We start from the raw sequence: 25,896 nt of genomic DNA, 5'->3' as shown, positions 1-25,896 counted from the left end.
TGTTTCACCTTCCCTTCTTTTAATCTCATTATTAAAATTCTGCATTTTCAATGGACAACTTATCTTAATTACCCTCTACAAGGGTTTATGGTTGTTTAAACCTTTTCTCCTTACCTGGGGAGACTTCATGGATGCTGTCTTTCAGACCAGACTTCATGTTCCCGAAACCCAAATATGTAGCTGCTGGTTGGCATTGTGGTTTCTTAATAACAGCTGCTGAAGAATATAGGTCTTTTTGCTAAGGGTTGCTACCTAGCCTGTAAGAGGTCACTTGTACCATCACATAGCCTATGATTATTTTAAAAGTAGAACTTAAGTAGTGAGGGTGAGTGGATGTTTGCTTTGCTCCCTCTTCCTTCCTGTTTTTTTTTTGTTGACCACACAGAAGTCTGTGGCATGCACATGTTCAATTGGTAGTTTAGCATCAAAATTGCTGTCTACCATCATGTTGTCAATAACACCGTATACTATTGTGTCTTCAGCACCTTCACACTGTTTTCATGACATCTGATAATGTGAAGGTGGTTTGATCTGCTGCCCTATGATACCTACAATTATTCTCACACCTCAGATGATGTCGGTCAGCAAATTCAGCAGTGCAGCACCATAGGAGACTTATCTCTGAGGTCTGAGGAATTAAACCAATGATCTCTCTAGCTATCTGTAAGAGGACAGTATTCCTTCTAACCACCAGTATAACAAGACACCATGACCATCAGTATAAGGGCGTACTTTTTTAAATGTACCCTTAATAATACCAAATGGCTCTCTTTTATTAAGCATACTTTCACACTGACGTGGTGTGTGTCTCCCACGTGTTTGGAGTGGGTTAGCTGAGCTTTCCCATAGAGTTATATTGTGTCCTGTGCGTTTGGTGTGCTTTCTAAAAGCTCACCACAGATGCAACATGCCAAAGTTTTGGTGGGCTTTCAGAAAGCATACCAAACACGTGGGGCACAATAAAACTCTATGGGAAAGCGCAACTAACCCTCTCCAAACACACAGGTGTAAGCTGCACTGCACGTGCGGTGTCGGTAAACCACACAACAGCAGTGTGAAAGCAGCCTAACTAAAAAAATATTAAATTTTGTTTGTATTTTCTTAGGCAACAATAAAATATATTTATCAAATAACAAGTGTGTGTGTATGTGCATTTTTGTACTTTGTCTTATAAGATATTTTGAGAATTATTTTTGTTTTTAATTTATATTTGATTAGAATTTCTGAAACTTTATTTTTGTACCTGTTTAATTTCAGGTGCGCAAAAGAATCTGCTCATAAAGACTTCAAAAAAGCCGTTGGAGCATTTTCAGTAACATATGATTCTGAAAACTGCCAGCTAATCATCCTTGTAAGCTTTTCTTCATTTATTGAATATAGTTAATCACTTAAAATGATAATAGATTATAGTAAGAGCAATCGTTTAGTAACCCATACAATGAGTCAAAATTGGTAATCAACGTTATAACTGCATGAAAATGTCAAAACTAATTTTAAAAAGTCTTAAGTTACCCCAGATATAACTATGCTCCCTCCAGACACTTTCGGTCCTTCCAGAGTTAAAAATACTTGCCTTCTAATCTAGTGTCTGTTGCCTAGCCAGTCAGCAGTTGAGTTTCAGTAGGAATGAAAGCACTTGATATGTACTTGAACTTGGACCATGAACTCTGGAGCTCCATAGGCTGTACTTGATTTTTGTCTCCCTAAAAGGGACGGGAGAGGCAAGGGTCAGTTAAAGTATTCAGGGGCTTTAGTACACATGCTCCAAATTGAAGAGGATGTCTCAGTGCAAACCCAATTGCTTATTTACTGGGCAACTTACAGTAGCTTCTGCTTTGGAATGTAAATGCTTTGGAATGCAGCTCTCAAAGAAAAGAGGGGAGCTGGAGAAATCAAACTTATTTTTGAGGGGGCAATCTTAAAAATGTATCCTTTTAAATTGTTTCTGGGGTTTAATGCCTGAAGTTTAACTAAAGCCTTGTTAACATACATATAGTGTGGTGACCTGCATTTAACCACGGAAGTTATACAATTCTTTTACAGCGGAAGAATGCAAGTTACTGCTAGGACACACAGATTCTAGGACATGCCGGAGGTGCGGCGCAGTGAGCTGCGATAAAATACAGACATGCTGCATTTTATCAGCTCACTGGACAGGATCGCATGTCACTGTACAGCAGGGTAACACAATGAGTCACGCTTGTGCACTTCGTATAAAGTTCATACCAAAAGGGAAGCTTTGTGAAGCTCTGCAATGCCCATCATACTGTGCCCACTCACTGCAGCTCGAATGGACAGCTGCCGCACACTAAATAACTGCGGTTTAGTGCACTGCAGCTGTCCGCTGCTGTGAGAACTGGCCCTTAATAATTCTACAAGTTAACCAATAAGCTAGAGAACAAGCCTAGTCTGTGTATTAGTGGTTTAGTACTAAAATACCAATTGTATTACCTTGTGACCTGTTGTAGTCTGTATTATAAGTTTGTTTGCAAAATACTTTTTGCGCACAATTCTTCTTCGTACATGCTAGGATACATCATCTTCAGTGTAAGGTTATGCTACCACCTTTAGGTGATTGGATACTGGCAAAACAAAAAAAAGACTGGAAGTCCCCATTTAGGCATATTTGCTTCCGGTAAGACAAGGCTTCAGTTTTTTTGCTAATGTCTTAGGTGGTGGCCATGTTTGTGCTATTTATGTAAGAAAATGTAGCTAGCTTCTCAATGACTCCATTTGGGATTAGGAGGATCTCTTTCCGGATCCTTTTTCTATGCTGAGAGATATGGTACCCAGACCCCAAGGCCTGCGTTTTCTCGTTGTGGTAGTTTGGACTTATTTGAAGTGGCTGCTTCCCAAGTCCTCAACTCAAAGGTAACAGGTTTTTGGATCATAGCCTCAACATCCTCAATCCTTTCCTCTATAGTCTCATTCTTAAGGATGTTTTCTTCACTGACTGGGTCTCTGAGTTGGAATGTAAATGTATTTGACTCTCAAAAGGTAGAGAGAGCCTGGAAATAGCATATTTATTTTTGAGGGGACAATCTGGAACTTATTGTTTTAAATTGGTTCTAGGGCTGTGGTAGTAGGCATGTGCCAGAGACTTAAGGTCTGAGTTTGGTGCATGACGAGACAAGGATCCTACTAATGGTGTTATTCAAGCGTGCAGCAACCTAGAAGATTTCCCATCTAATCTTCGCCTTTCACTGGACACCATACAGCAACAGGGTCTTGTCCATACACATGTGCAGGATCTTGTGGCTGAAGTGTTTGTCAGCAGAATTACCCTGCAAGTGAAATGTTTACCTTTCTGGGGGGAATTTTTGTTTGGTACTTCTTTTGGATGATTATATCCAGAAGGTGACTGTGGGTAAGATATTCTGTTACTGCTTGAAAAAAAGGCAAAGTCTACAGTTCAAAAGCATGCAGCTCCTTCTACTTTCAAGAAGCATTCTTAGGCTTCAGGTTCTAAGCCCAAACCTCAGTCCCAGATCCAAAAGAAGCCATGGACTGTAAAGCCCTCTAAGTTCAGAGGGCAAGTCCTCTTCACAATTAAAGGGTGCCCCCGCTTGATTGGGTGGAGGGGCACTATTGGAGGTTTGACAGGAAGATTACAGAACAGGGTGGGTCTGCGACATTGTGGCTCATGGCTACAAGCTAGAGTTTCAGAGCCTTTCCCCTTTTGTGCTTCATGTTTCTTTGAATCCACACAAAAGATTTGTGCTCTTGCAAACTCTCATTCATATTCAAGGAGTGGTCATTCTGGTTCCAGAGGATGAACAGTTTTGTGGTTTATACTCAACTTCATGGTTCTATAACTGAACGGTGATTGTTCCATGTTAGACCTGAAGAAACGCAACAAGTTTCTACAGGTGCAGACATTCTACATATAATCTGTGTAGTCAGTGGTGGCCTCTCTCCAGCAGGGAGATTTTCTGGCATCAGTGGATATCAAAGATGCTTACCTACACATTCCAACCTTCCACTTTGCCAAAGGTTTCAGTGTTTTACAGTGAAAGACCACAAATTCCAGTTTGTGGCACTGTTGTTTGGGTTGTCCACAGGTCCAGGAGTGTTCACCAAGGTCTTGGCTCTGGTTCTTTGGCTTTTACTCGTTATGGTATCTCTGTTATAGAGTGCCTGGGCCACTTACATATAAACGCAGTAATCCGCTTCGCTTTTGGAGACCAATGTGTCTCACACAATGTGCACTCTGGAGAGGTTTGGATGGGTTCTGAATTTACAGAAGTCTGCCTTGATCCCAACTCAGAGGTTAGAGTATCTGGGGCTTACCTTGGATACCCTCCAGGCAAGAGGGATCCTCCATCCAGACAAATGTCTTGCTCTACGAACTGAAGATGTTGACAAAGTCCTTGATTCGCCTTTGCATGAAATTTTGGGATAGATGGTAGCCTCCTTTTGAGGCAATGCCCTTTGGCCATTTTCATTCCAGGCCCCTCTAACAGAATGTCTTGGAACAGGAGGATGCAGTCGTTGGATTCCTCAATGTCCTTGCTCTCCAGCACAGGACTGTCCTTGGACTGGTGGATCTCCTCATGGGTACAATAGAGGGAAAAATAATTTCTCCCTCTATCTTGGAGGTTGCGGATGATGGATGCCAGCCTGGTGGACAGGGATGGAGTTCTGAACAGGCTGGACAATCTTAGTTCAAGGAACATGGTCACTACAGGAGAGATCCTTGCTCATCAACATCCTGGATATGAGGGTGATAATTCTTGCTCTACTACATTGGTCAGTGCAGTTGAAGGGCCTTCCTGTGAAGATTCATTTGGATAGTGCCACGGTGGTGGTTTGCATAAATCATCAAGGAGGCATCAGAAGTCAATGCAGCCCAAGAGAAGTGGATCTCATTATGTGTCTGAACTCCGTGTTCCCTTGCTGTTCGCATTTCAGTTGGCAGAGGAGAATTTCCTCAGCTGTGGACAACTGTCTCTGGGGACTGGGCTTTTCACCCAGAGGTGTTGGAGTTGCTCTGTTAACAGTGGGGGATCCTGGATATTGAACTTCTGGTGCCCAAGTTCAATATGAAGCTGGACAGATTTGCCCAGGGGTCATCAAGTGTGTGCAGTGGATGTTCTAGTGTCACCATGGCACCAGTTCTCCCTAATCTATGCCTTTCCACCGATACAGCTTCTACCTTGTCTGCTTCCAAGGATTTGAATGAAAGAAATTCTGCTGTTTCTGATCTGAACTTTGTACTTCACAATTGTGAACATTTTGGCAGATGACCCTTGGACCTTACTGTGAGGTTCAGGGACTTCATCCTCATAAGTATGTTGTGGGCCACAGCCTGGCGTTTTTTCCAATCTGGAAACAATCGGGGACTGGCTTTGAGTAGAATCAAGGGTCAGATTTCAGGGACCTATCGCTTTGTGTTCCTTGGTGCATATCTTTTGAAGAAGGGTTCAAGTGTATTGTTTGATCCTGTACAAGATATTTTTTATTTATTTATTTTTTTAGTCCTAGCTTAGAAGGTTTTTTTTTCCTATTTTCTACAAAACCTGAAGCCATGCGTAATGAGGGTAAGTGGGTGGGGTATGCCTAGGAGTGAACTTCCTGCCTTTTTTAATGCCAGTGGCAGCATAACCATATTGTAATAAAGGTACCCTGTGTCCTATGATGTGCTCCATTATTCACGACATTTTAACTAAAGCTTTAGAACTGAATTAAATCCAAAACCAGCACATTCAATGCATTCTGTGAATGAAAAACTGCCACAAGTCCTTGAGTTTTCAACCAAACTGTTAATGCCGATTCACACATGTGTAGTGCGGATTGAAACTCCGGTTTCACCGCTAATTGATACAGTAGTTGGTCAGCGGTTCAGCTCAGGTTTAGATCAGGTTCAGGACAAGATTTTATCCTGTTAACAACTGATGACGTGCGGTTTAGAAATGGTTCCTATAGAAGTCAATAGCCTGTAATCCGCACTTGAACCGGACCGCACTGCTCAGAAATTGGACAGGACTCTCTTTCAATCCACACTGAATCGGCACTGCCAGTGCACTGGACATATGTGAACAGGCACCATAGGAAACAGTGTTATTTCACATGTCATGCGGATTGGATGCGGTTCAAACTGCATCCAATCCACATATATGTGAACCAGCACGCAAGGTAGCAAATGGCTGGTGTGATAACTGATCACGTGCAGTTTCAGGGCAACTACAGATCAGAGGCTAAGATGGCAACTTCCTTGTTTGTAAAGGTTAGGAGGGTATAGTTCAACTTCTATTGTATCAGTTATTCATTAGGTAGTGAAGCCAGGAGCAGACTAACAGCCCCAGGGCCCACACATTTAAGGATGGAAGTATGAGAGCAGCTATTGTTGATTTTGTTCTCAAAGGTTTAGGTTAAAAGAGTCTGCCAAAATAAAGTAGAAACTGCTAAATTCACCTTTTGTGGAAAATAGCCTATGCAGTCAAAAGGCCCCAAAAGATGACAAAAATCTGTGCAGCTTTGTAAAATTATTAATTTTTGTTTTACCTGTAGGCTTTGGGTCCCCTCAGGCGCCTGGTTAAAAAATCCTTGTTAGCATCCCCTGTGTTCTGACTTGTTGCTAGGGCGTGTAAACCATTGGATGCTCACTACCAGCATTGCAAGGGTGAAAACCAACAGTTTTTGCATCCTAGTAACAAGGATTCTACTACCTTGACACAGAGTGGATTCCCTTGTGGTGCCATTTAGAGTAATGGAGTAAAGATGGTGGAAATGTTATCTCCCTTTAAGGCAATGATTTCCTTAAAGTGGCCTTCTCACCTTGGTGAATAAACCAAAACATTGTAGCCTGAAAGATTAATATTCAATCTTTTGTTTTTCTTTTTGGGCCCATTCACACCATTCTGCAGAGATCAGTTTTTCTACATGTTTTGCAAGGGCACAATGAAATCAATTGTTCTCTATGTGCCCTGTTCATGCCACAACACTATTATCACGTGCAGATTTTTTTTCTGCGCAGAAATCTGCAACAAAACTAATTGGAGCAGGCATGAAAACAGATGTAAACTGATGTCTCTGCAAGTGAAATCTGTGAGTCCGTTTCCATCAGTTTTTCTGCATGTACAGGTGAAACTCGAAAAATTAGAATTTCATGCAAAAGTTCATTTATTTCAGTAATGCAACTTAAAAGGTGAAACTAATATATTACATGCAAAGCTAGATAGTTCAAGTCTTGATTTGTCATAATTGTGATGATTATGGCTTGCAGCTCATGAAAACCCCAAATCCACAATCTCAGAAAATTAGAATATTACATGCAATCAATAAAACAAGGATTGTACATAGAACAATATCGGACCTCTGAAAAGTATAAGCATGCATATATACTCAGTACTTGGTTTGGGCCCCTTTTGCAGCAATTACTGCCTCAATGCGACGTGGCATGTTATCTTTCAGTCTGTGGCACTGCTGAGGTGTTATGGAAGACCAGGATGCTTCAATAGCGGCCTTCAGCTCTTCTGCATTGTTCGGTCTCATGTCTCTCATCTTTCTTTTGGCAATGCCCTATAGATTATGGGGTTCAGGTCAGGCGAGTTTGCTGGCCAATCAAGCACAGTAATCCCCCGGTCATTGAACCAGGTTTTGGTGCTTTTGGCAGTGTGGGCAGGTGCCATGTCCTGCTGGAAAATGAAGTCAGCATCCCCATAAAGCTTGTTTGTGGAAGAAAGCATGAAGTGCTCATAAATCTCCTGGTAGATGGCTGCGTTGACCCTGGACTTAATGAAGCACAGTGGACCAACACCAGCAGATGACATGGCTCCCCAAATCAACACGGACTGTGGAAACTTCACACTGGACTTCAAGCATCTTGCAGTGTGTGCCTCTCCATTCTTCCTCCATACTCTGGGTCCTTGGTTTCCAAATGAGATGCAAAAGTTGCTCTCATCAGAAAAGAGGACTTTGGACCACTGAGCAACAGACCAGGTCTGTATTTCTTTAGCCAGGTAAGACGCTTCTGACGTTGTTTGCTGTTCAGGAGCGGCTTGACAAGAGGAATACGACATTTGAAGCCCATGTCCAGGATCCGTCTGTGTGTGGTGGCTCTTGATGCACTGACTCCAGCCTCAGTCCACTCCTTGTGAAAGTCCCCAACACTTTTGAATGGCCTTTTCCTGACGATCCTCTCCAGGCTGCGGTCATCCCTACTGCTTGTGCACCCTTTTCTTCCACACGTTTCCCTTCCACATAACTTTCTATTAATGTGCTTTGATACAGCACTTTGGGAACATCCAACTTCTTTTGCAATTACCTTTTGAGGCTTTCCCTCCTAATGGAGGGTGTCAATGATGGTTTTCTGCACAACTGTCAGGTCAGCAGTCTTTCCCATGATTGTGATTCCTACTGAACCAGACTGAGAGACCATTTAAAGGCTCAGGAACCCTTTGCAGGTGTTATGGCTTAATTAGCTGATTAGAGTGGGACACTTTGAGCCTAGAATATTGCACCTTTTCACAATATTCTAATTTTCTGAGATTGTGGATTTGGGGTTTTCATGAGCTGTAATCCATAATCATCACAATTATGACAAATCACGGCTTGAACTATCTTGCTTTGCATGTAATGAGTCTATCTCATATATAAGTTTCACCTTTTAAGTTGCATTACTGAAAACAATGAACTTTTGCACGATATTCTAATTTTTTGAGTTTCACCTGTATGGTGTGAAAGAGCTCTTAGAGATACTGATTTCCGTACTATCCAACACTTTGGAGTGTGTCAGTTAGTGTTTGTACTGATGCACGCTTTGGTTCCTTTTGCCAGAGCCTATGTCACTACAGAATACAGTAATGACGTGGTTGGCAAGAGGAACCAGAGCCTGCGGTGGATGACACATTACTTACAGCATATTTTACGCAACGTTTAAAAGTAAATCACGACTGTTCATGTAGGATATTTTAAATGAGCTGTCCATATTCCTTCATTTACTGATAAACCCTCTATCTTCTCCTGTTGCTTGTTGCAGTCTGTTAATGAAGTTACAATAAAAAGGGCAAACATGTTGAGTGACATGCATTTCCGGAGTCTCCGGACTAAACTGTCTCTGATGCTGCGTAATGAAGAAGCAAGCAAGCAACTTGAAGTATGTGGATTGTTTTTTTGTTTTTCCTATTCACAAAATCATAAGAAAACTGTAAAGGTGTTCATTTGTTTATAGCTTTATGATAACTATATAAATGTCTAATGAAATGCAACTTTTTTTTATAAAATGGATAGGGATTAGAACATCTCTCAGCTTTTTATTGCTGCCTGTCTTAGGAAGATTCACTTTTTTTTTTTTTCCCTGTGTACCGTTATCACTGAAAGTGAAGGTTAAAAAAAATTCCCAAATTTTGGATTTTTACCAGAACAGGATTAAAGGGAGAATTTTATAGAACACTAGTTCTGGTGACCCTGAGGAAAGCCAGGGATTCGCTCACTGTAGTGGGATTTCCTCTCACATCTTGTTTTGCTTATGGGACAAGAAGTGAAGGGATAGTCACTCATGGGGACATAGATGACAAAATGGGAAAAACCACTGACGGATGTTTATAACCCCCCCTCCCCTTATATTTTCTGGGGGGGGGGGGGGGGGGGGGGAATGTTTTGCCTTTTTAGTTCCATTTTTAAATTGTTACTAAACCCATGACCCTGCATTCACTATGTATGGTCTTCCACAGTACACAGAACATGGAAATGCAATTATTTTAGTAAATATAAACTGCTAAATACCTTTTCTCATCAGCAGTTAGAGCAGTCTTGTGACTTTTTTCAGTGTCCAGCTGAGCACTGGTTAATCTTGTTGAAGTTTTCATTCTCCTCTGACTGTCCTATGAGGCTGCATGATCTCTGATCCTCTGTCCGGACAGCACTGATTATCCCTGTGCTGATCACATGCACCCTCCCACCAAAAAAAATCTCTAGCAATACACACCAAACAGAGCATGTGCATACTTGCCACTGCTGCTCTGTACTATGGCAGATGGATTGGGGACAGAAAAAGTAGGGGAGGATCAGAGAAGACAGGATCAAACAGCCTTTTTACACAATGCAGAGGATTAACTGCTTAGGTTTCACAGTGAGTATTACAAGCATGCTTTTACTGCATATATAGACTGATTTTACTGTTGTGGGTTTAATAACACTTTAAGTCCTCAGCTTCTCCCAGTGAAGACTATGGGGGTTATTTACTAAAACTGTAGAGTGCAAAATATGGTGCAACTCTGCTTCGTAACCAATCAGCTTTCAGGTTTTATTGCCAAAGCTTAATTGAACAAACTGAAGTTAGAAGCTCATTGGCTACCATGGACAGTTGCACCAGATTCTGAGTGGAGCAGTTTTAGAAAATCTCCCCCTGTGTGATTTTAAGAGTTGTTTTACATAGACAACTGTATTACGTTGCTTTGATATTCTCTAAGAGAAAAAAAAAAAAAAAACAGAGCACCATGTACCCTTTGGGGTCATTCTTTAAGTGCTGAGGTCTGTACTGCATGCAGGCAGCCTGTTACTGAATGGGGACACAGCTGCATGTCCTAATTTGACTGCTCCAGGCAGCTCTAGCTACATTAATAAATAAATGGCTTATTTGTGCTGTGTGGGCCTCAGCGCCCATGTGAATTAGCCTTATTTCTAAATTATTTTTGCATATGTAGGTGCCGTGCTATTTTCAGATTGACTGATGGATTAGTATAAAATAAACGGCACAGGATCATTTAAAGCTGTATCAAACCCAAGAGCAAACCTTTATTATATTGCAGCTTACTAATTCTTAGATGTGACGTCTGCATTAGACTCTCATACAGGATCCTTTAGTTGTATTTTAACCACCTAATTTTAATTACTCGTGTAGAAACTCCCTTATCATGACGGGAAGGAGTACTTCCTTTTGTTTGTGCGCACGCACAAATGGCTTCTCTCACTGTCTCTAGTCAGTAGAAGGCATCAGCTAGCAGCATCACACCAATTGAAGAGTCTCTGTGCCATGTGATTGCTGTGATGACCAGTCACCAATGTAAACAGTAGAGTACTGTTTACACTGCTGAGCCTGCCCCTTCATCTCACAACAGAGGAAGGGGAAGGGAGGATTTAATGAATGACTACAATTATTATATCCTCCGGCTGCAGAGGAGCACTGGAGGAAATCTGCAGTCAAAGGTGAGAGGGGTTTTAAAGAGCCACCGACCACTACTGTTGTGGGATTGTTTTGAATGGGATTTAAATTGCCAACAACCATAAATGGAGGGGGTGGTGGGTTTAAAAGTGCCATTTGTCAACAGTGATTTTGGGATTGTCTTGGGTAATTTAAAGATTTTAACCCCAATGTTGTGGGATTTATTGTTTGGGGGGGAAGGAGTTTAAAGTGCTTTTGACAGCTAATGATGGTGGGTTTTTTCCAATACCACTGATCACCAATGGTCGTGGTGGGATTGTTTTGGGGGGTGTTTAAAAGTGCCTCTGAAGAACAGGAATATAAAGAAATTTGTGGGATTTTTTTTGAGGGGGTTAAGTATTTTGGGTTTATCCATGACATCTAGCCATTGCCTTTATTACAATTTCAACCTTTCAGCTTTCTACTAATAATGGACAACTTGCACTTTGTTTCAGTGGGTGACTAAGTCACATCTTAGATTATTTTTGCATCAGTACCAGCACGTATGGTCATTTCCCAAAAATTGGTTTTTATACTCTTCTGGCATTTTTATCTGATACGTTCAATAGGTAGTAAGAGAAATCGGTTGTTTTTCAAAATTATCAGATTAATAGAAATCCCAGTGGTTATTAAATACTACCAAAAATGAATTAAAATATTTTAGGTACAATGTTGCATGACTGAGTAATTGTCAAACTATCACAGCACTGAAAACTCAAAAGTGGCCTGAACAGGAAGGGGATGTAACAATGCCGGTCCTGAAGTGGTTATGCAACATTTTGCCAAGTGGAGGGTACTAATGCAAAGGTTAGTTTTTAGATGAAACTGGTGGCTTTTTCTCCTAATAACCTCATGTCTTGAACACTGCGTGTATTATATTATCATAAGATTTTTTTCCTTTTGTTTTTGCAGAGTTCAAGGCAGCTAGCATCCAGGTTTCATGAGCAGTTTGTTGTACGAGAAGACCTAATGGGCCTTGCTATTGGCACTCATGGTGCAAATATTCAACAGGCTAGAAAGGTTCCTGGGGTGACTGCCATCGATTTGGATGAAGATACATGCACATTTCATATTTATGGAGAGGTATGCTTTTGCTTTCCAATAACTATTTGGTGAACCATTAGACCAGGGGTGGCCAACCTGCGGCTCTCCAGCTGCTGCAGGACTACAAGGTCCATCATGCCTCTGCAAGTCAGTAACTTCCCATCTTTGCAATGCCTCATGGGAAATGTAGTTCCACAACAGCTGGAGAGCCACAGGTTAGCCACCCCTGCATTAGACCATATAAAAGGGTATAAGTATTCTATCAGAAATTTTTTTTAGTCAGCTTTTTGTAATTATTGTTTTAGGACCAAGATGCTGTAAAGAAGGCCAGGACCTACCTTGAATTCGCAGAAGATGTCATTCAAGTTCCTCGAAATTTAGTCGGTATGTGAATATGTTTGTTAGTCTTCTTAGTGGTTCCTTCTTCACTGGCAGTGTCATTCTAAAAAGGTTACTATTGGCCCGTTGTCTACACCTATGCAACAGACTTAGCAAGACTAGTCTGGAAAATTAGATGGTCATGAAAAGTATCTATAGCAGGAGAGAAACCCAGACTCTGTGTGCTATATGTCCACATCCCAGCAAATCATGTATAACTATGAACCAAATATGTAGTCGTTGACTTTTTGTAGACATATAGAAGAGACATTGAGTAGCATAAAACAACTTTATTTTGTACCATTAAAAATCTATTAAATATAGTAAAAATTACTCTCCACACAAGGGTTCACAACATGCAAAGGTTCTGATAACAATCCACATGTGGACTCGATACGTTTCGAGAATCCTGCTTTGGGAGCACGTGACAGAACTAGTACACTGGAACCCTTTCCTAATATTATTTTTTTATTTTTTTTTTTTTAAAGTGTTTTTATTGCCATATGCAAACAAATACATATCCAAATATGCATACATGTCAAAAAACATTAGCAATCCATCAAACAGTAGGAATGTTACATTCTTCCAAGATTTGTGGCATATCTATCATACATCTAATCACTGTATGGAAAAAACAGATCTAAACATATCAAAGTTAATTATGTGGTAATTAGTGTCACATTTGCATAAAAGCCCTTATTACATTTTGTAAACATGGAAAACCAGAACCACCCAACCAAACTATACCCCACCCCTCCCTCCCCCCAATTCAAAACAAAAACTAGCCGGGATAGCACTTCTCCACCTAAAAAAGAAAAAGTAGAAATACATATTGTCTGGGGCTCATCACACCACTCTACTCCAAATACTGTCGGAGCACCTCCCCTCCAAAAATGAAACCTATCTTCATCCTTTAAGAATCATCCGGTACCGATTCACTGGAGTCCACCCACCGGGACCACATCTTTCTGAATTTCCCTGCACACCCCCTTGCTTCATACTTTATCTCATACATCTGAACATCCACATTAACCAATTTTTTCCATGCCCTCAATTCCAGAGTATCAGAACGTATCCAGTGTAACACTATCAGCTTTTGCACATAAAAGAATAAGATTCTCAGAAAAAGTTTGGTGGCGTTATTCATATGCTCATCTTCAAGTACTCCTAAAAGACACACCATAGGGCTACATACATTAGACAAGTCAAAGAGATAAATGCTGTGACTGCAGACCACAAGGGCCTAACTTTAGGGCATTCCCAAACCATGTGTAAAAAAGATCCCGTATTAACCTGACATTTATGACAAATGGCTGTGTTACATCTCCCCATACAATAGAGACGCTGAGGTGTATAATACATTTGATGTAAATAACGCAGTTGAATCATTTTATCCCTTGAAGAAATAACTCTACTCGCATAGGTGGCCAAAACATCTTTCCAGCTCTCTTCTGTTAAATCTGGAACCATTTCAAACCATCGCTCGCGTGTACGATGACATTGCCTACTGTCTATTAAAGTCAATTCCACTTAGTATGACGATACCAATTTAGTGTGTTGCGTTTGTATGAGAAAGTTTTCCAGTCTGGTATTGTTCAGAGTAACTTCCCCAGGGCCATATTGAGCTACTGCTGCATGCCTCAAATGAACATACTGAAAATACCAAGAACCCTCCACTCCCTGTTATGACCTCAGTTGCAGAAAAGACTTCAGCCGTCCCTGCACAAAAAGCTGATGTGCACATTTGAGACCATATTGGGCCCATTGTTGTTCCCCCTCCATCTTATAAATTCAGGAAAATTTGGATTACACCAGAGAGGTGCACTTGGCGACATGGCTACGGGTGTATCCGAAACATATTTCACACATACCATTTTTTTGGACTCCAATAGTATATCCATACCATCTTTGGATGGAACCTCTCTTGAATTGTTTCAATAAAGCCTCATAAGAGGTAGCCACCGCCGCCTCAACAGCCGTGGCTGCATTATTTAATTGCGGAAACATCCTCCAGTGCATATACATCAACTGAAAAGCAAAATAATACATTTGTAAGTCAGGCAAAGCTAGTCCCCCTGTGTATTGGCAATTTAAGTATTTCTAGGGCCACCCGAGGATGCCTGGAACCCCAAAAAAGGAACCAAGCAGGGAATTAATACATTTAAAAATTAATTTACAAATCTAAATGGACTTTCCTAATCTTTAATAGACTAATATCAGTCAGTAGGGAAGACTGGAATTCATAGCATGTGCATGTTGCCCATAGAGGTGCATATGAGTAGACCAAGGTGAAGCCACTGTCTCTCGGATGGGAAATTCAGGTACATTCATTAAGCAGCCAGTGGTTTTGTATACATAATCTTAAAATTGAAGGACCAAGGTGCCCTACTTCTCTAAAACCCAATATATTGACCTGCTTGTTGGGTCTGGTTAAAGATCTAATTTCCACTAGAGCTGAAAGGACCCTATCTAGTATTCTACTCTTCTATGCCAGAAAAGCTATCGCACTGCAGTGGAAAAAGTCCACCCTCCCTTCTATCTCCTTCTGGAAACAGTAAATGCTAGTTTACCATTGTACAAAGATACTTATTTACACAGGGGCTGCTGTAAGAAATATGACAGGGTTTGGTCCTAATGGCTCGTGGAGCCTGCAACACAGCTACCTCTGTACCTTCTACTAGACCCTAAGGGTTTTATGCACTTTATGCATGTTTTCCTAGAAGCTTTCTACTACCAGCTTCTAGGGCTGGTCAGCTATCTATTATGATATTATGCTTCGAGGACTCGTTTTATCAATATCTCACTGTTAGGTTGTTTGCCTGTCATCCTCATGGATCCCGTGTTATCCGTTAGGATTATGGGGCTTAGGCTTTCTCTTGTAGACCCGTTATTTATTCATTTATTTTTTTCTGTTGGACCTGTTTGTTTTTGTTTTGTTTTTTTTTTTAGTTCTTATTTCCCTTTGTGGTTCTGTCATCCTTGGACTTATCCCATTGTAGACCGGTTATTTATTTATTTATTTTTTGGACCTGTTTTTTTTTTTGTTCTTATCTCCCTTTGTGGTTATGTCATCCTTGGACTTATCCCATTATTTTTATATTACGTGTACTGCAGAGGACACAAGCTGGATATTTATAGACCCTGGGTTATAGGCTAGTGATTGAACACTGGCAAAGCTTTGCTGGACATGCACCCCTGGGTGTACCTCTACTCCACTCAGTGAGCGCTCTGTTTGTTTTTTTTCTCTTAGCATGCAATGCAGAGCAAAGTGGTGAGGGTGCCCTAAGTCTTATTCTGTACTAGTTAACGTGTGTGTGCTTGCTCAGCCCTGTGCTCCTTTGGGAGTGTACTTCCCCTAGGCCAGGTATCACTAAATGGATGACCATGGTCCAGGTCCAGACTGAGTCACTATCCTATCTGCACCTCTGCGGTTGCACCATTTAGGAGCTGGTTCTCCACACCCCCTGCAACCCCAGCCATCACTACAGTTATCCTCACTGCAGAGAAGACAGCGGGAGGCAGGATCATTTTGGATGGAGGATGGGAGCTGCCCAAATGATCTTTTCATGTTAACAAGCAGGTGATTGGCTGATCGAATGCAGTGTGGTCCTAGCAACCAGTCACAAACTTGCAACTCCCACTCTCCATCCAGACCTGCTGTGCATCCTGCCCTCCACCCTATGTAAGGTTGGATAGTGAAGGGGGACTGAGGACACTAGTGTGAAGAATGGGGGTAGTGGGTGATGTGAAATGAGGCTGAGAACACTACTTTAGTGGGCGGGGCTGGGAAAATGTGAAGGAGGGCTAAGGATTCTGCTCTCAATTGGGGACTGTGATGTGAAGGGGAGTAAATTGATGTGCTGTGAGACTGAGGGCACTGATGTAAGAACAGGATTGTGATCAGGGTTGGTTCAGATGTGCATGGTTATTTGCACTCAAACTTTGCGGGTGCAACACTTTGTTGCTTCCTAAATATCCATTTCCTTTTAAATAATACTTTCTCCATTTAGCCGTTTTGAATAATTATGTAACTATAACTTTAGAGCTGAAATCAAGCCTCTCTTTAGTTTGTTGTACTGAACATGGACAGGAGCAAGGCATGGAGATGGTCATGACCGCATAATCTAGGGCAGTGATGGCGAACCTTTTTGAGCCCGAGTGCCCAAAACTGCAACACAAACCAACTTTTTTATTTCAAAGTGCCAACACTGCAATTAACCACTTGCCTACCTGGACGCATTGACAGACGGCACTGATCGGTGGCACTGCTGGGCATCATTGACGGGCGACACTGCTGGGCAGCACTGACAGGTGGCACTGCTGGGCAGCGCTGACAGGCGGCACTGCTGGGCAGCGCTGACAGGCGACACTGCTGGGCAGCGCTGACAGGCGGCACTGCTGGGCAGCGCTGACAGGCGGCACTGCTGGGCAGCGCTGACAGGCGGCACTGCTGGGCAGCGCTGACAGGCGGCACTGCTGGGCAGCGCTGACAGGCGACACTGCTGGGCAGCGCTGACAGGCGACACTGCTGGGCAGCGCTGACAGGCGACACTGCTGGGCACTGATGGATGACACTGCTGGGCATCATTGACGGGCGGCACTGATGGGCATCACTGACGGGCGACACTGCTGGGCAGCACTGACGGGCGACACTGCTGGGCAGCACTGACGGGCGACACTGCTGGGCAGCACTGACGGGCGACACTGCTGGGCAGCACTGACGGGCGACACTGCTGGGCAGCACTGACGGGCGACACTGCTGGGCAGCACTGACGGGCGACACTGCTGGGCAGCACTGACGGGCGACACTGCTGGGCAGCACTGACGGGCGACACTGCTGGGCAGCACTGACGGGCGACACTGCTGGGCAGCACTGACGGGCGACACTGCTGGGCAGCACTGACGGGCGACACTGCTGGGCAGCACTGACGGGCGACACTGCTGGGCAGCACTGACGGGCGACACTGCTGGGCAGCACTGACGGGCGACACTGCTGGGCAGCACTGACGGGCGACACTGCTGGGCAGCACTGACGGGCGACACTGCTGGGCACTGATGGATGGCACTGCTGGGCATCATTGATGGGTGGCACTGATGGGCGATACTGCTGGGCACTGACATGTGGCACTGCTGGGCAGCACTGACAGGCGACACTGCTGGGCAATGATGGATGGCACTGCTGGGCATCATTGATGGGTGGCACTGATGGGCAGCACTGATGGGCGACACTGCTGGGCACTGATGGATGACACTGCAAGCAATCTCACCTCTGGCAGCGTCGGTGTGGCTTCCAACCCAGCAGCTCATTCCCATCCACGCTGAACACGTTGCCCCTGGCCCCGGAGCAGTGTGGGAGCCTCTTCCTCTCTTCCGCGCCCATCCCCGGGTACATCACCCCTGGTGCCAGGGCCGCATTGGAGCCGTTTCCTCTCGTCCACGCCCACCCTGGCCCCAGAGACATGTGGGAAATGTAGTTTGATGGGGATCCAGTGTGGACGAGATCTGGATGGCCGGTCCATGCGCGCTCATCATCCTTTTCTTCCTGGCGTGCCCACTGAGATGGCTCTGCGTGCCAGCTCTGGCACGCGTGCCATAGGTTCGCCATCACTGATCTAGGGGAATGTTGATATAAGGTCTGTAGTTATAATATAGATAAATATACCTATTAAAGAAGAATTTCAGGAAAATAAAAATATCCTTTAATCTAGTTATGCATTTACTATTTAAAAAAAAAAAAAAAAAAACTCTTTCCCCCTCCCCAAATATGGGTTTAACAAGTACATCTGTCTTTATATCACTTTCCTGTAATTCACTGCACATAAAACCTCAAAGACATAAATAGGAAGCATTTTTGCTTGCAGGACTCCATAGCATCATGCACTGCTGTCCGTCTGATATGTTAACATGAGGGAGAGAGTACAAGGATGAGTTCTTTGTTGTGTTTATCCTATTGACTGTACCAACTATTGGTGGCAAGCAGTGGCAACACTGCATTTCTCCGCAATAATACAAAATGTGGTCTCCCACCATCACTACAGCCTCAAAATTGTATGGTTTATACATGTATGTGTTTTTTTTATTATTATATTGAGAACTGCAGTTTTTTTTATACTGTGTTTGATTATCCAATTTATAGCAATGCTTCACGTTTTATTGTTTTTAGGAAAGGTTATTGGGAAGAATGGGAAACTCATCCAGGAAATAGTCGATAAATCGGGGGTTGTTCGAGTTAGGATTGAAGCAGAAAATGATAAAAATATCTCCCAAGAAGAGGTAAATCTGATAGTTGGTTATATTTTTGTTTTAGTTTTCATTTGCAGAATTTTTTTGGTTTTGTTAATTTATTGTATCTTTTTGTGTTGTATACATTTAAAACACTGTATATTGTGCTTTTATACCCATTGTTGCACATCGCTTAAGCTTTAACCACTAGAGCTCCAGAAAGTTTTTACCCCCTTCATGACCAGGGCATTTTTTTGCTATTCAGCACTGCGCTAGTTTAACTGGCATTTGCTCGGTCATGCAATACTGTACGCAAATCACATTTTTATCATTTTTTTCATACAAATAGAGCTTTCTTTCGGTGGTATATGGTCACCACTGGGTTTTTTATGTTTTGTGATATAAACAATAAAAGACCAAAAATTTAGAAAAAAAAAATTTTCAGTAGTGTGGAAGTGTTTTAAAAAAAACTACTTGTCCAAGGACTAAATCTGTGTCCCTATCTACTTGTCCCTCATGACAATCTACTTGTACTGATAAAAAATCTGAGGTTCTTTTAGGAATTTCTGGGGCTTTTAAAAACGAAAGGGGCTTTATGGCAACTTAAACATTTAATATTTTTAACATTGCTCTATTTATCTCCTCCTCACCTCCCTACCTGTCTCCAACAAAGCCCCCTGGGGACTAGCGGGGAGGGGAGAGACCTTGCAGTGTAATGAGCACCGATTGGGTGCTCATCAGGAAAGGGGAGTGTCGGGCTCTTTTAACACTCAGCAGAAATGCTTCTGTTGAGCGAGTAAATGCGGCACCGGCCCTAGTGAGGGGGAAAAAAAAACTTTATTCCTTCAGGTTACCATCACACACGGAAGCACTTGGGTGCTCTGTACACGCGCATGCTGAGCAGCAAATCAACCTCCAGTGTCCGCTCTGTTAAAGGATAAGTTCATCTTTAAAAAAAATAATAGTAAATGCACATTTTTGCAGGTAAAAAACTATATAGAACAATAACATTTACTTTTTATAAATATTTTTTTTTTTATTGGAGCCTAGAAAGCATTGCACCAGCGATCAGCAGATCATAGGTGTAATGCAGGACTCCTGCAGACTGTCAGTGTAAGCTGTCTGCCTGTACATCGTATGTTATACATCGTACGGGCAGGCAGTTTTACACTGACAGGAAGAATCAATTTAATGTATGTAAGATCAAACCGTGCAAATCCCTAATCGACTGAAGTCACAAAGCTGCAAGTATATAAGAGGATATCATCTCTTAAAAGGCTAGTTCAAATGGATACTGTGCTAGGTGAACCCTTATAACTTTGTGAGCACTATGAAGACCTACGCACACAAAGTGATCAAAAAATGAAAATAAAATACTGATAATTAAACTAAATAAGTGCATATATATGCCCTATGAAGACCTGCACCCCTCTGAAAAAAATCAATTGAATAAACTGAGTACAGTAATCATAAATACATATAAAAAAAAACATGATATATGGTCAAATAAACCTAAAATTTCATGCATTATCTATGAGCCCTATGAAGACCCCCACACCTTAACGAGGTTGAGGATAAATCAATTTCAGTGTGCAATTATATTCACCTCAAATATACTTAAAGGTTAATAGAAAAGTTTCAAAGACAAAAAAAATTAACAAAAAGTCCATATGGACATAAACCATAGTCCATAAGTATGAAAAGAAAAAACCATAGTCCATAAGTATGAAAAGAAAAATCCACAATCGATGGTATTATTGTAGACAATGCTGTAAGTGCAAATGTAGATAAACTTGCTTCAACTGGTCGCCAGAGTGCACACCACCACCACCAAAATAACGAATGGAGGCTTACCAGAAGTGGAAACTCTTTAATTACAGGGGGTCCCAACCAGCTTTATAGTGTAGAGTACTGGCAGGCTTCCTGTATCACGCCCCAAAGCATGGAACTTCCCAGACTCCAACTCAAATGTAAACTCAAAGTGTAGTGCCAGACAAGGTCATGAAAGAAAAAACATGCCTCTCATAGTGCAATACATATCAAAAGTTTCTTTATTTACTCAAATAGGATCCTACTTACAAGCTGTAGAACAATTAAAAGCATTCACATGAACCATATCCAAGATGGCCGACAGCACAATGACGTCAGAGGGAGGCTCTTTGAATTTGAATTAGGAAGAATCAATTAACTACCAGAGTGCTCGCTAGCACCATGGTAGTTCATTGAGAACTACAAGCCGACACCAGCAAAGGATGCCAGTACTTGTAGCTGATTAATTCACAGAACTCTGTGAATGAATAACGTGGTGGTGTGGCTCGCACAGCCGTGCGCTTTTCAAAAAGTGACAGCTGGTAAGGGGAACTTTTCTCTGTACTGCTGTCACACAGAGGCAGGGAATCCCCGAGCAGCTGCAGAAGCTGGAACATGTTATGTGTCCCAAAGGTGAACTTATCCTTTAACCCTTTCACTACCAGAGCAGTTTGTGAGGATTTTTTTGCATACGTTTAAAAATCACTGAAGATTACTTAAAACCACCAAAGCATGATATATTTTCTAAAAAAACAGATACCCTAAAGAAGTGAAGTAGGAATGCGTGGTAGTTCCAATTTTTTAAGCCACACAATATTACTGCAAACGTCTAGGAAACGCAAAATTTTTGTAAAAAACACACTAAAATTAATTTTAAGGCACAAAAACGCAGTAAATTACCAAATGTTTTGGTAAAATATAAAAGATGAAGTTGCACCGAGTAAATACAGTTGCAAGAAAAAGTATGTGAACCCCTTGGGATTACGTGGAGTTTTGCATGAATTGGGCATAAAATGTGCTCTGAACGTCATCTAAGTCACAACAATAGAAGAACACAGTCTGCTGAACATAATACTACACAAACATTAGATGTTGCCATGGTTTAATTGCACATAACATGTAAACATTCACAGTGCAGGGAGGAAAAAGTATGTGAGGCCCTAGCTTAATGACTTCTCCCAGAGCTAATTGGAGCCAGGAGTGAGCCAACCTTGACTCCAATCAGTGTGATGATATTGGATGTGTTGCTGAAAGCTGTCCTGCCCTTAAAAAACACACACCTGTTTTGGGTTTACTGGTTTCAAGAAGCACTGTCTGATGTGAACCATGCCTCGCAGAAAAGAGCTCTCAGAAGACCTACAATCAAGAAATGTTGACTTGCATGAAGCTGGAAAGGGTTACAAAAATATCTCCAAAAGCCTTGATGTTCATGTGTCCATGGTGTCTACAAATGGAGAAAGTTTAGCACTGTTGCTACTCTCCCTAGGCGTGGTCGTCCTGTAAAAATGACTGCAAGAGCACAGCGCAGAATGCCGCATGAGGTAAAGAAGAATCCCAGAGTGTCAGCTAAAGACCTACAGAAATCTCTGGCACATGCTAACATTTTTGTTGACACATCTACAATAAGGAAAACATGAAACAAGAATGGAGTACATGGGAGGACACCACGGAGGAAGCCATTGCTGTCCAAAAAGAATATTGCAGCACGTTTGAAGTTTGCAAAAGAGCACCTGGATGTTCCACAGCACTACTGGCAAAATATACTGTGGACAGATGAAACCAAGATTGAGTTGTTTGGGAAGAACACACAACACTATGTGTGGAGAAAAAAAGGCACAGCACACCAACATCAAAATCTCATCCCCACTGTGAAACATGGCGGAGGGAGCATCATGGTTTGGGGCTGCTTTGCTGCCTCAGGGCCTGGACGGATTGTTGTCATTGATGGGAAAATTAATTCCAGAGTTTATCAAGACATTTTGCAGGAAAACGTCCGACCATCTGTCCGCCAACTGAAGCTCCGCAGAGGATGGGTGATGCAACAGGACAATGACCCAAAGCATACAAGTAATTCAACAAAACAATGGCTGCAACAGCACAGAATACGCCTTCTGGAGTGGCCCAGTCAGAGTCCTGACCTCAACTCGATTGAAATGCTGTGGCATGACCTTAAGAGAGCGATTCACACCAGACATCCCAAGAATATTGCTACACTGAAACAGTTTTGTGAAGAGGAGTGGTCCAAAATGACTCCAGATCGTTGTGCAGGTCTGATCTGCAACTACAGGAAACGTTTGGTTGTGGTTATTGCTGCCAAAGGAGGGTCAACCAGTTATTAAGTCCAAAGGTTCACATACTTTTTCCTCCCTGCACTGTGAATGTTTACATGTTATGTGCAATTAAACCATGGCAACATCTAATGTTTGTGTAGTATTATGTTCAGCAGACTGTGTTCTTCTATTGTTGTGACTTAGATGACGTTCAGAGCACATTTTATGCCCAATTCATGCAAAACTCCACCTAATCCCAAGGGGTTCACATACTTTTTCTTGCAACTGTACAGTGGGGAAAATAATTATTTGATCGCCTGCAGATTTTGTAAGTTTGCCCCACTTACAAAGAAATGAAAGGTCTATAATTTGTATCATAGGTGTATTTTAAATGATAGAGACAGAATACCAACCAAAAATCCAGAAAAAACACAAAATACAAATGGTATAAATTGAGTTGCAGTTCAGTGAGTAATTATTTTATCTCATACAAACCAACAATAATTCTGGATAACTGAGATAACTGGAGCAATTATTCGCAAATGGAAGAAATACTAAATAACCAACAATTGCCCTCGGTCTGGAGCTCCATGTAGGATTTTGCCTCGTGGGGTAAGGATGACCATGAGAAAAGTAAGGGATCAGCCAGAACTACATGGGAGTAGCCTGTGAATGATCTCAAGGCAGTTGGGACCACAGTCACCAAACAAACCATTGGTAGCACAATACGCCGCCATGGATTGAAATCCTACAGTGTTCGCAAGGTCCCACTCCTCAAGAATGTACATGTACAGGCCCGTCTGAAGTTTGCCAATGAACATCTAAATGATTCAGAGAAGGATTGGAAGAAAGTGCTGTGGTCAGATGAGACCAAAATTGATCTCTTTGGCATTAGAAAAATTCTGACTATGACCCTAAGAACACCATCCCTACAGTCAAGCATGTAGGTGGCACCATTATGCTTTGGGGCTGTTTCTCTACTAATGGTACAGGCTGACTTTGCCGCATCGAGGAGCTAATGGAAGGGGCCATGTATTGTAAAATCTTAAATGAGCACCTTCTTCCTCAGCCAAAACACTGAAGATGGGTCGTGAATGGGTCTTCTAGCATTACAGTGACCCAAAACACACCCCGAAGGCAACAGAGGAGTGGCTCAAGTATATACTGTATATAGTTGATCTTGATGTACTGGTGGCCTGTCTCATTTCTTGAGGCCCCAAAACGACATGACAGTACAAATTTTCCCCAAATGACAGCCGTGAAGACTGAGATTTAGCTCTGCAGTCACTTTTGCAGCAGTCCTTTTTTGTCTCTTTCGGTCAGTTGACCATGTCGACTGTGCTTATGCTTATCAAACGACATTTTCCCGGAAACTGTATATGCCTTCATAACCTTTGATATTGTACGTAGCGATACTTAAAATAAATTGGAAACTTAAGTCACGGGCACCAGCTAAGCTGGAACCAACAATTTGCCCTCTTTGAAGCTCAGTAAGCTCTGACACGACTGTATTACTAGCAGCACATGCAGCAGATGATGAAAGTGAGGCTTCCCACCAGTTGGCTAGGTGTCTCAACACACAGCCGAAGCAAAAAAAATGTACTTCACTTCCGCTTTACGCGTAAAATGTGGTCACTTTCACACCTGCAAATCATGTAGCGTTTCCATTTTTTTTTGTCTAATTCCAGTACACAGCTCCTTGTGAAAGGCTGAGAACAACTCAGCCCAACTCGATTTTGTTCCAGGTGTGGGACATAAAGTTTTCGCCCCACTGCTGGAGCTTAGAGCTGTATAATGGATGTAGCTGAGGCTACATACAGTGCATACAATGCTGACAACCACTACATTTGTTAGTAAAGGTAATAGTTTGTTTGGACCAGCTGGGTCCAAACAAACTATTTAAACTTCACTAAAAGCCAAAAGTTAGCCTCATGCTAGTATTCTATAAATGATTGCAGAATTTAGGGCCAGACAACCTAATCTAAGAGATGGTAAGCACTTTGTTGAAAAGAAGCAAAAAATAGATGCTTCCGTTGAAGATAACACAGTTTGCTGTGGAACCTCAGCACCAGCTGTATGTATGTCATATTTACAGTCTGGCTCCTAATATTTGCCTATTTTTTCTATTTGTTGACAATCCACTGTACTGGTGATCTGACCAATTTGAGCCTCATGGTCTAGTTGCTTTAAAAAAGACCAATGTAAAGTTGCACCCAACTGAATTTGGAGCCTGGAACTCGCTTCAGTTACAGGCGGAACTGTTATTCTCATGGAATCTGTGAATCTTGTTTTGCACCGTAGACTTGCCAGTATGAGTTTATATTTCTTTTTCGTTTATTAACAGACCCAGCACTTCATATCCTTGACTGTAGGGTTACACCACCACCTTCAGGAGTAGGACAATAGGAAAAAAAAAATAACAAACACAGCACCGCCCATGGGCTGTCCTAGATGGTAGTAAATCCCAGTACTGCTCCTCAGGTGTTCTGAATTGGTGGTGAGTCTCGGGTTCCACCTGTCTGCAGCAGCAGTTAGGGGTAGTTTGTTGTCTCCTCCTCATGGGAGTTTTGTACCAAGCAGTGCCTGGTCTGGGGTATGCTTTACCTATGGAGTCCCAGGCACACGCATCCCCCTCAGACCCCCTTTTTGAGGCGGCGTGGTCTGTGTGGTCCTCTGTTCCCTTGGATGCTCTGTTGGTGGTCCTAGAATTATTTGTCTCCTTGGCTGAGTTGTCTGGATGCACTGTAAGTAAAAAATATCCCCTGCCCTTCTGAGCCAGAGTCTCTGACTCGGCCGTAGGGGGCCTAGCATTCCCTGCATGCTCAGAAGACATGGTCCCCGATCCTTTTGACAGTGAGGATGACTCCTCTGCTGCTATTGCTATGCATGAATAGGCACTGGTGACTGCACTCATTACCTCAGTGCAGGAAACCGTACAAATTGAGGATACTTCTTAGTCGGTCTGAGGAGGTGGCTGTCCTCTTTGGCTCTCACGAGCCGGTCCGTGCTGCTAAGATTTTCCTTACCTAT

The 25,896-nt window shown here is 42.4% G+C and overlaps 1 protein-coding gene across 5 annotated transcripts in view; it reads left to right on the top strand.

Moving 5' to 3' along the window:
- FMR1 (fragile X messenger ribonucleoprotein 1) overlaps window positions 1–25,896 on the top strand; it is a 77,250-nt gene that overhangs the window by 32,665 nt on the left and 18,689 nt on the right. For all 5 annotated transcript variants that reach the window (XM_089684959.1, XM_089684957.1, XM_089684955.1 and 2 more), the window contains 5 exons: window positions 1,258–1,351; window positions 8,981–9,097; window positions 12,056–12,226; window positions 12,493–12,571; window positions 18,729–18,838. In XM_089684959.1, the coding sequence (XP_089541085.1) occupies window positions 1,258–1,351; window positions 8,981–9,097; window positions 12,056–12,226; window positions 12,493–12,571; window positions 18,729–18,838 (571 nt within the window). The remainder of the gene's footprint in view (window positions 1–1,257; window positions 1,352–8,980; window positions 9,098–12,055; window positions 12,227–12,492; window positions 12,572–18,728; window positions 18,839–25,896) is intronic.

This window comes from Staurois parvus, unplaced genomic scaffold (genome assembly GCF_062004578.1).
Source record: "Staurois parvus isolate SC_StPar_1 unplaced genomic scaffold, SC_StPar_1.0 ptg000361l, whole genome shotgun sequence".
Classification (NCBI taxonomy): Eukaryota; Metazoa; Chordata; class Amphibia; order Anura; family Ranidae; genus Staurois; species Staurois parvus.
This window is presented reverse-complemented; position numbering and strand designations above follow the sequence as displayed.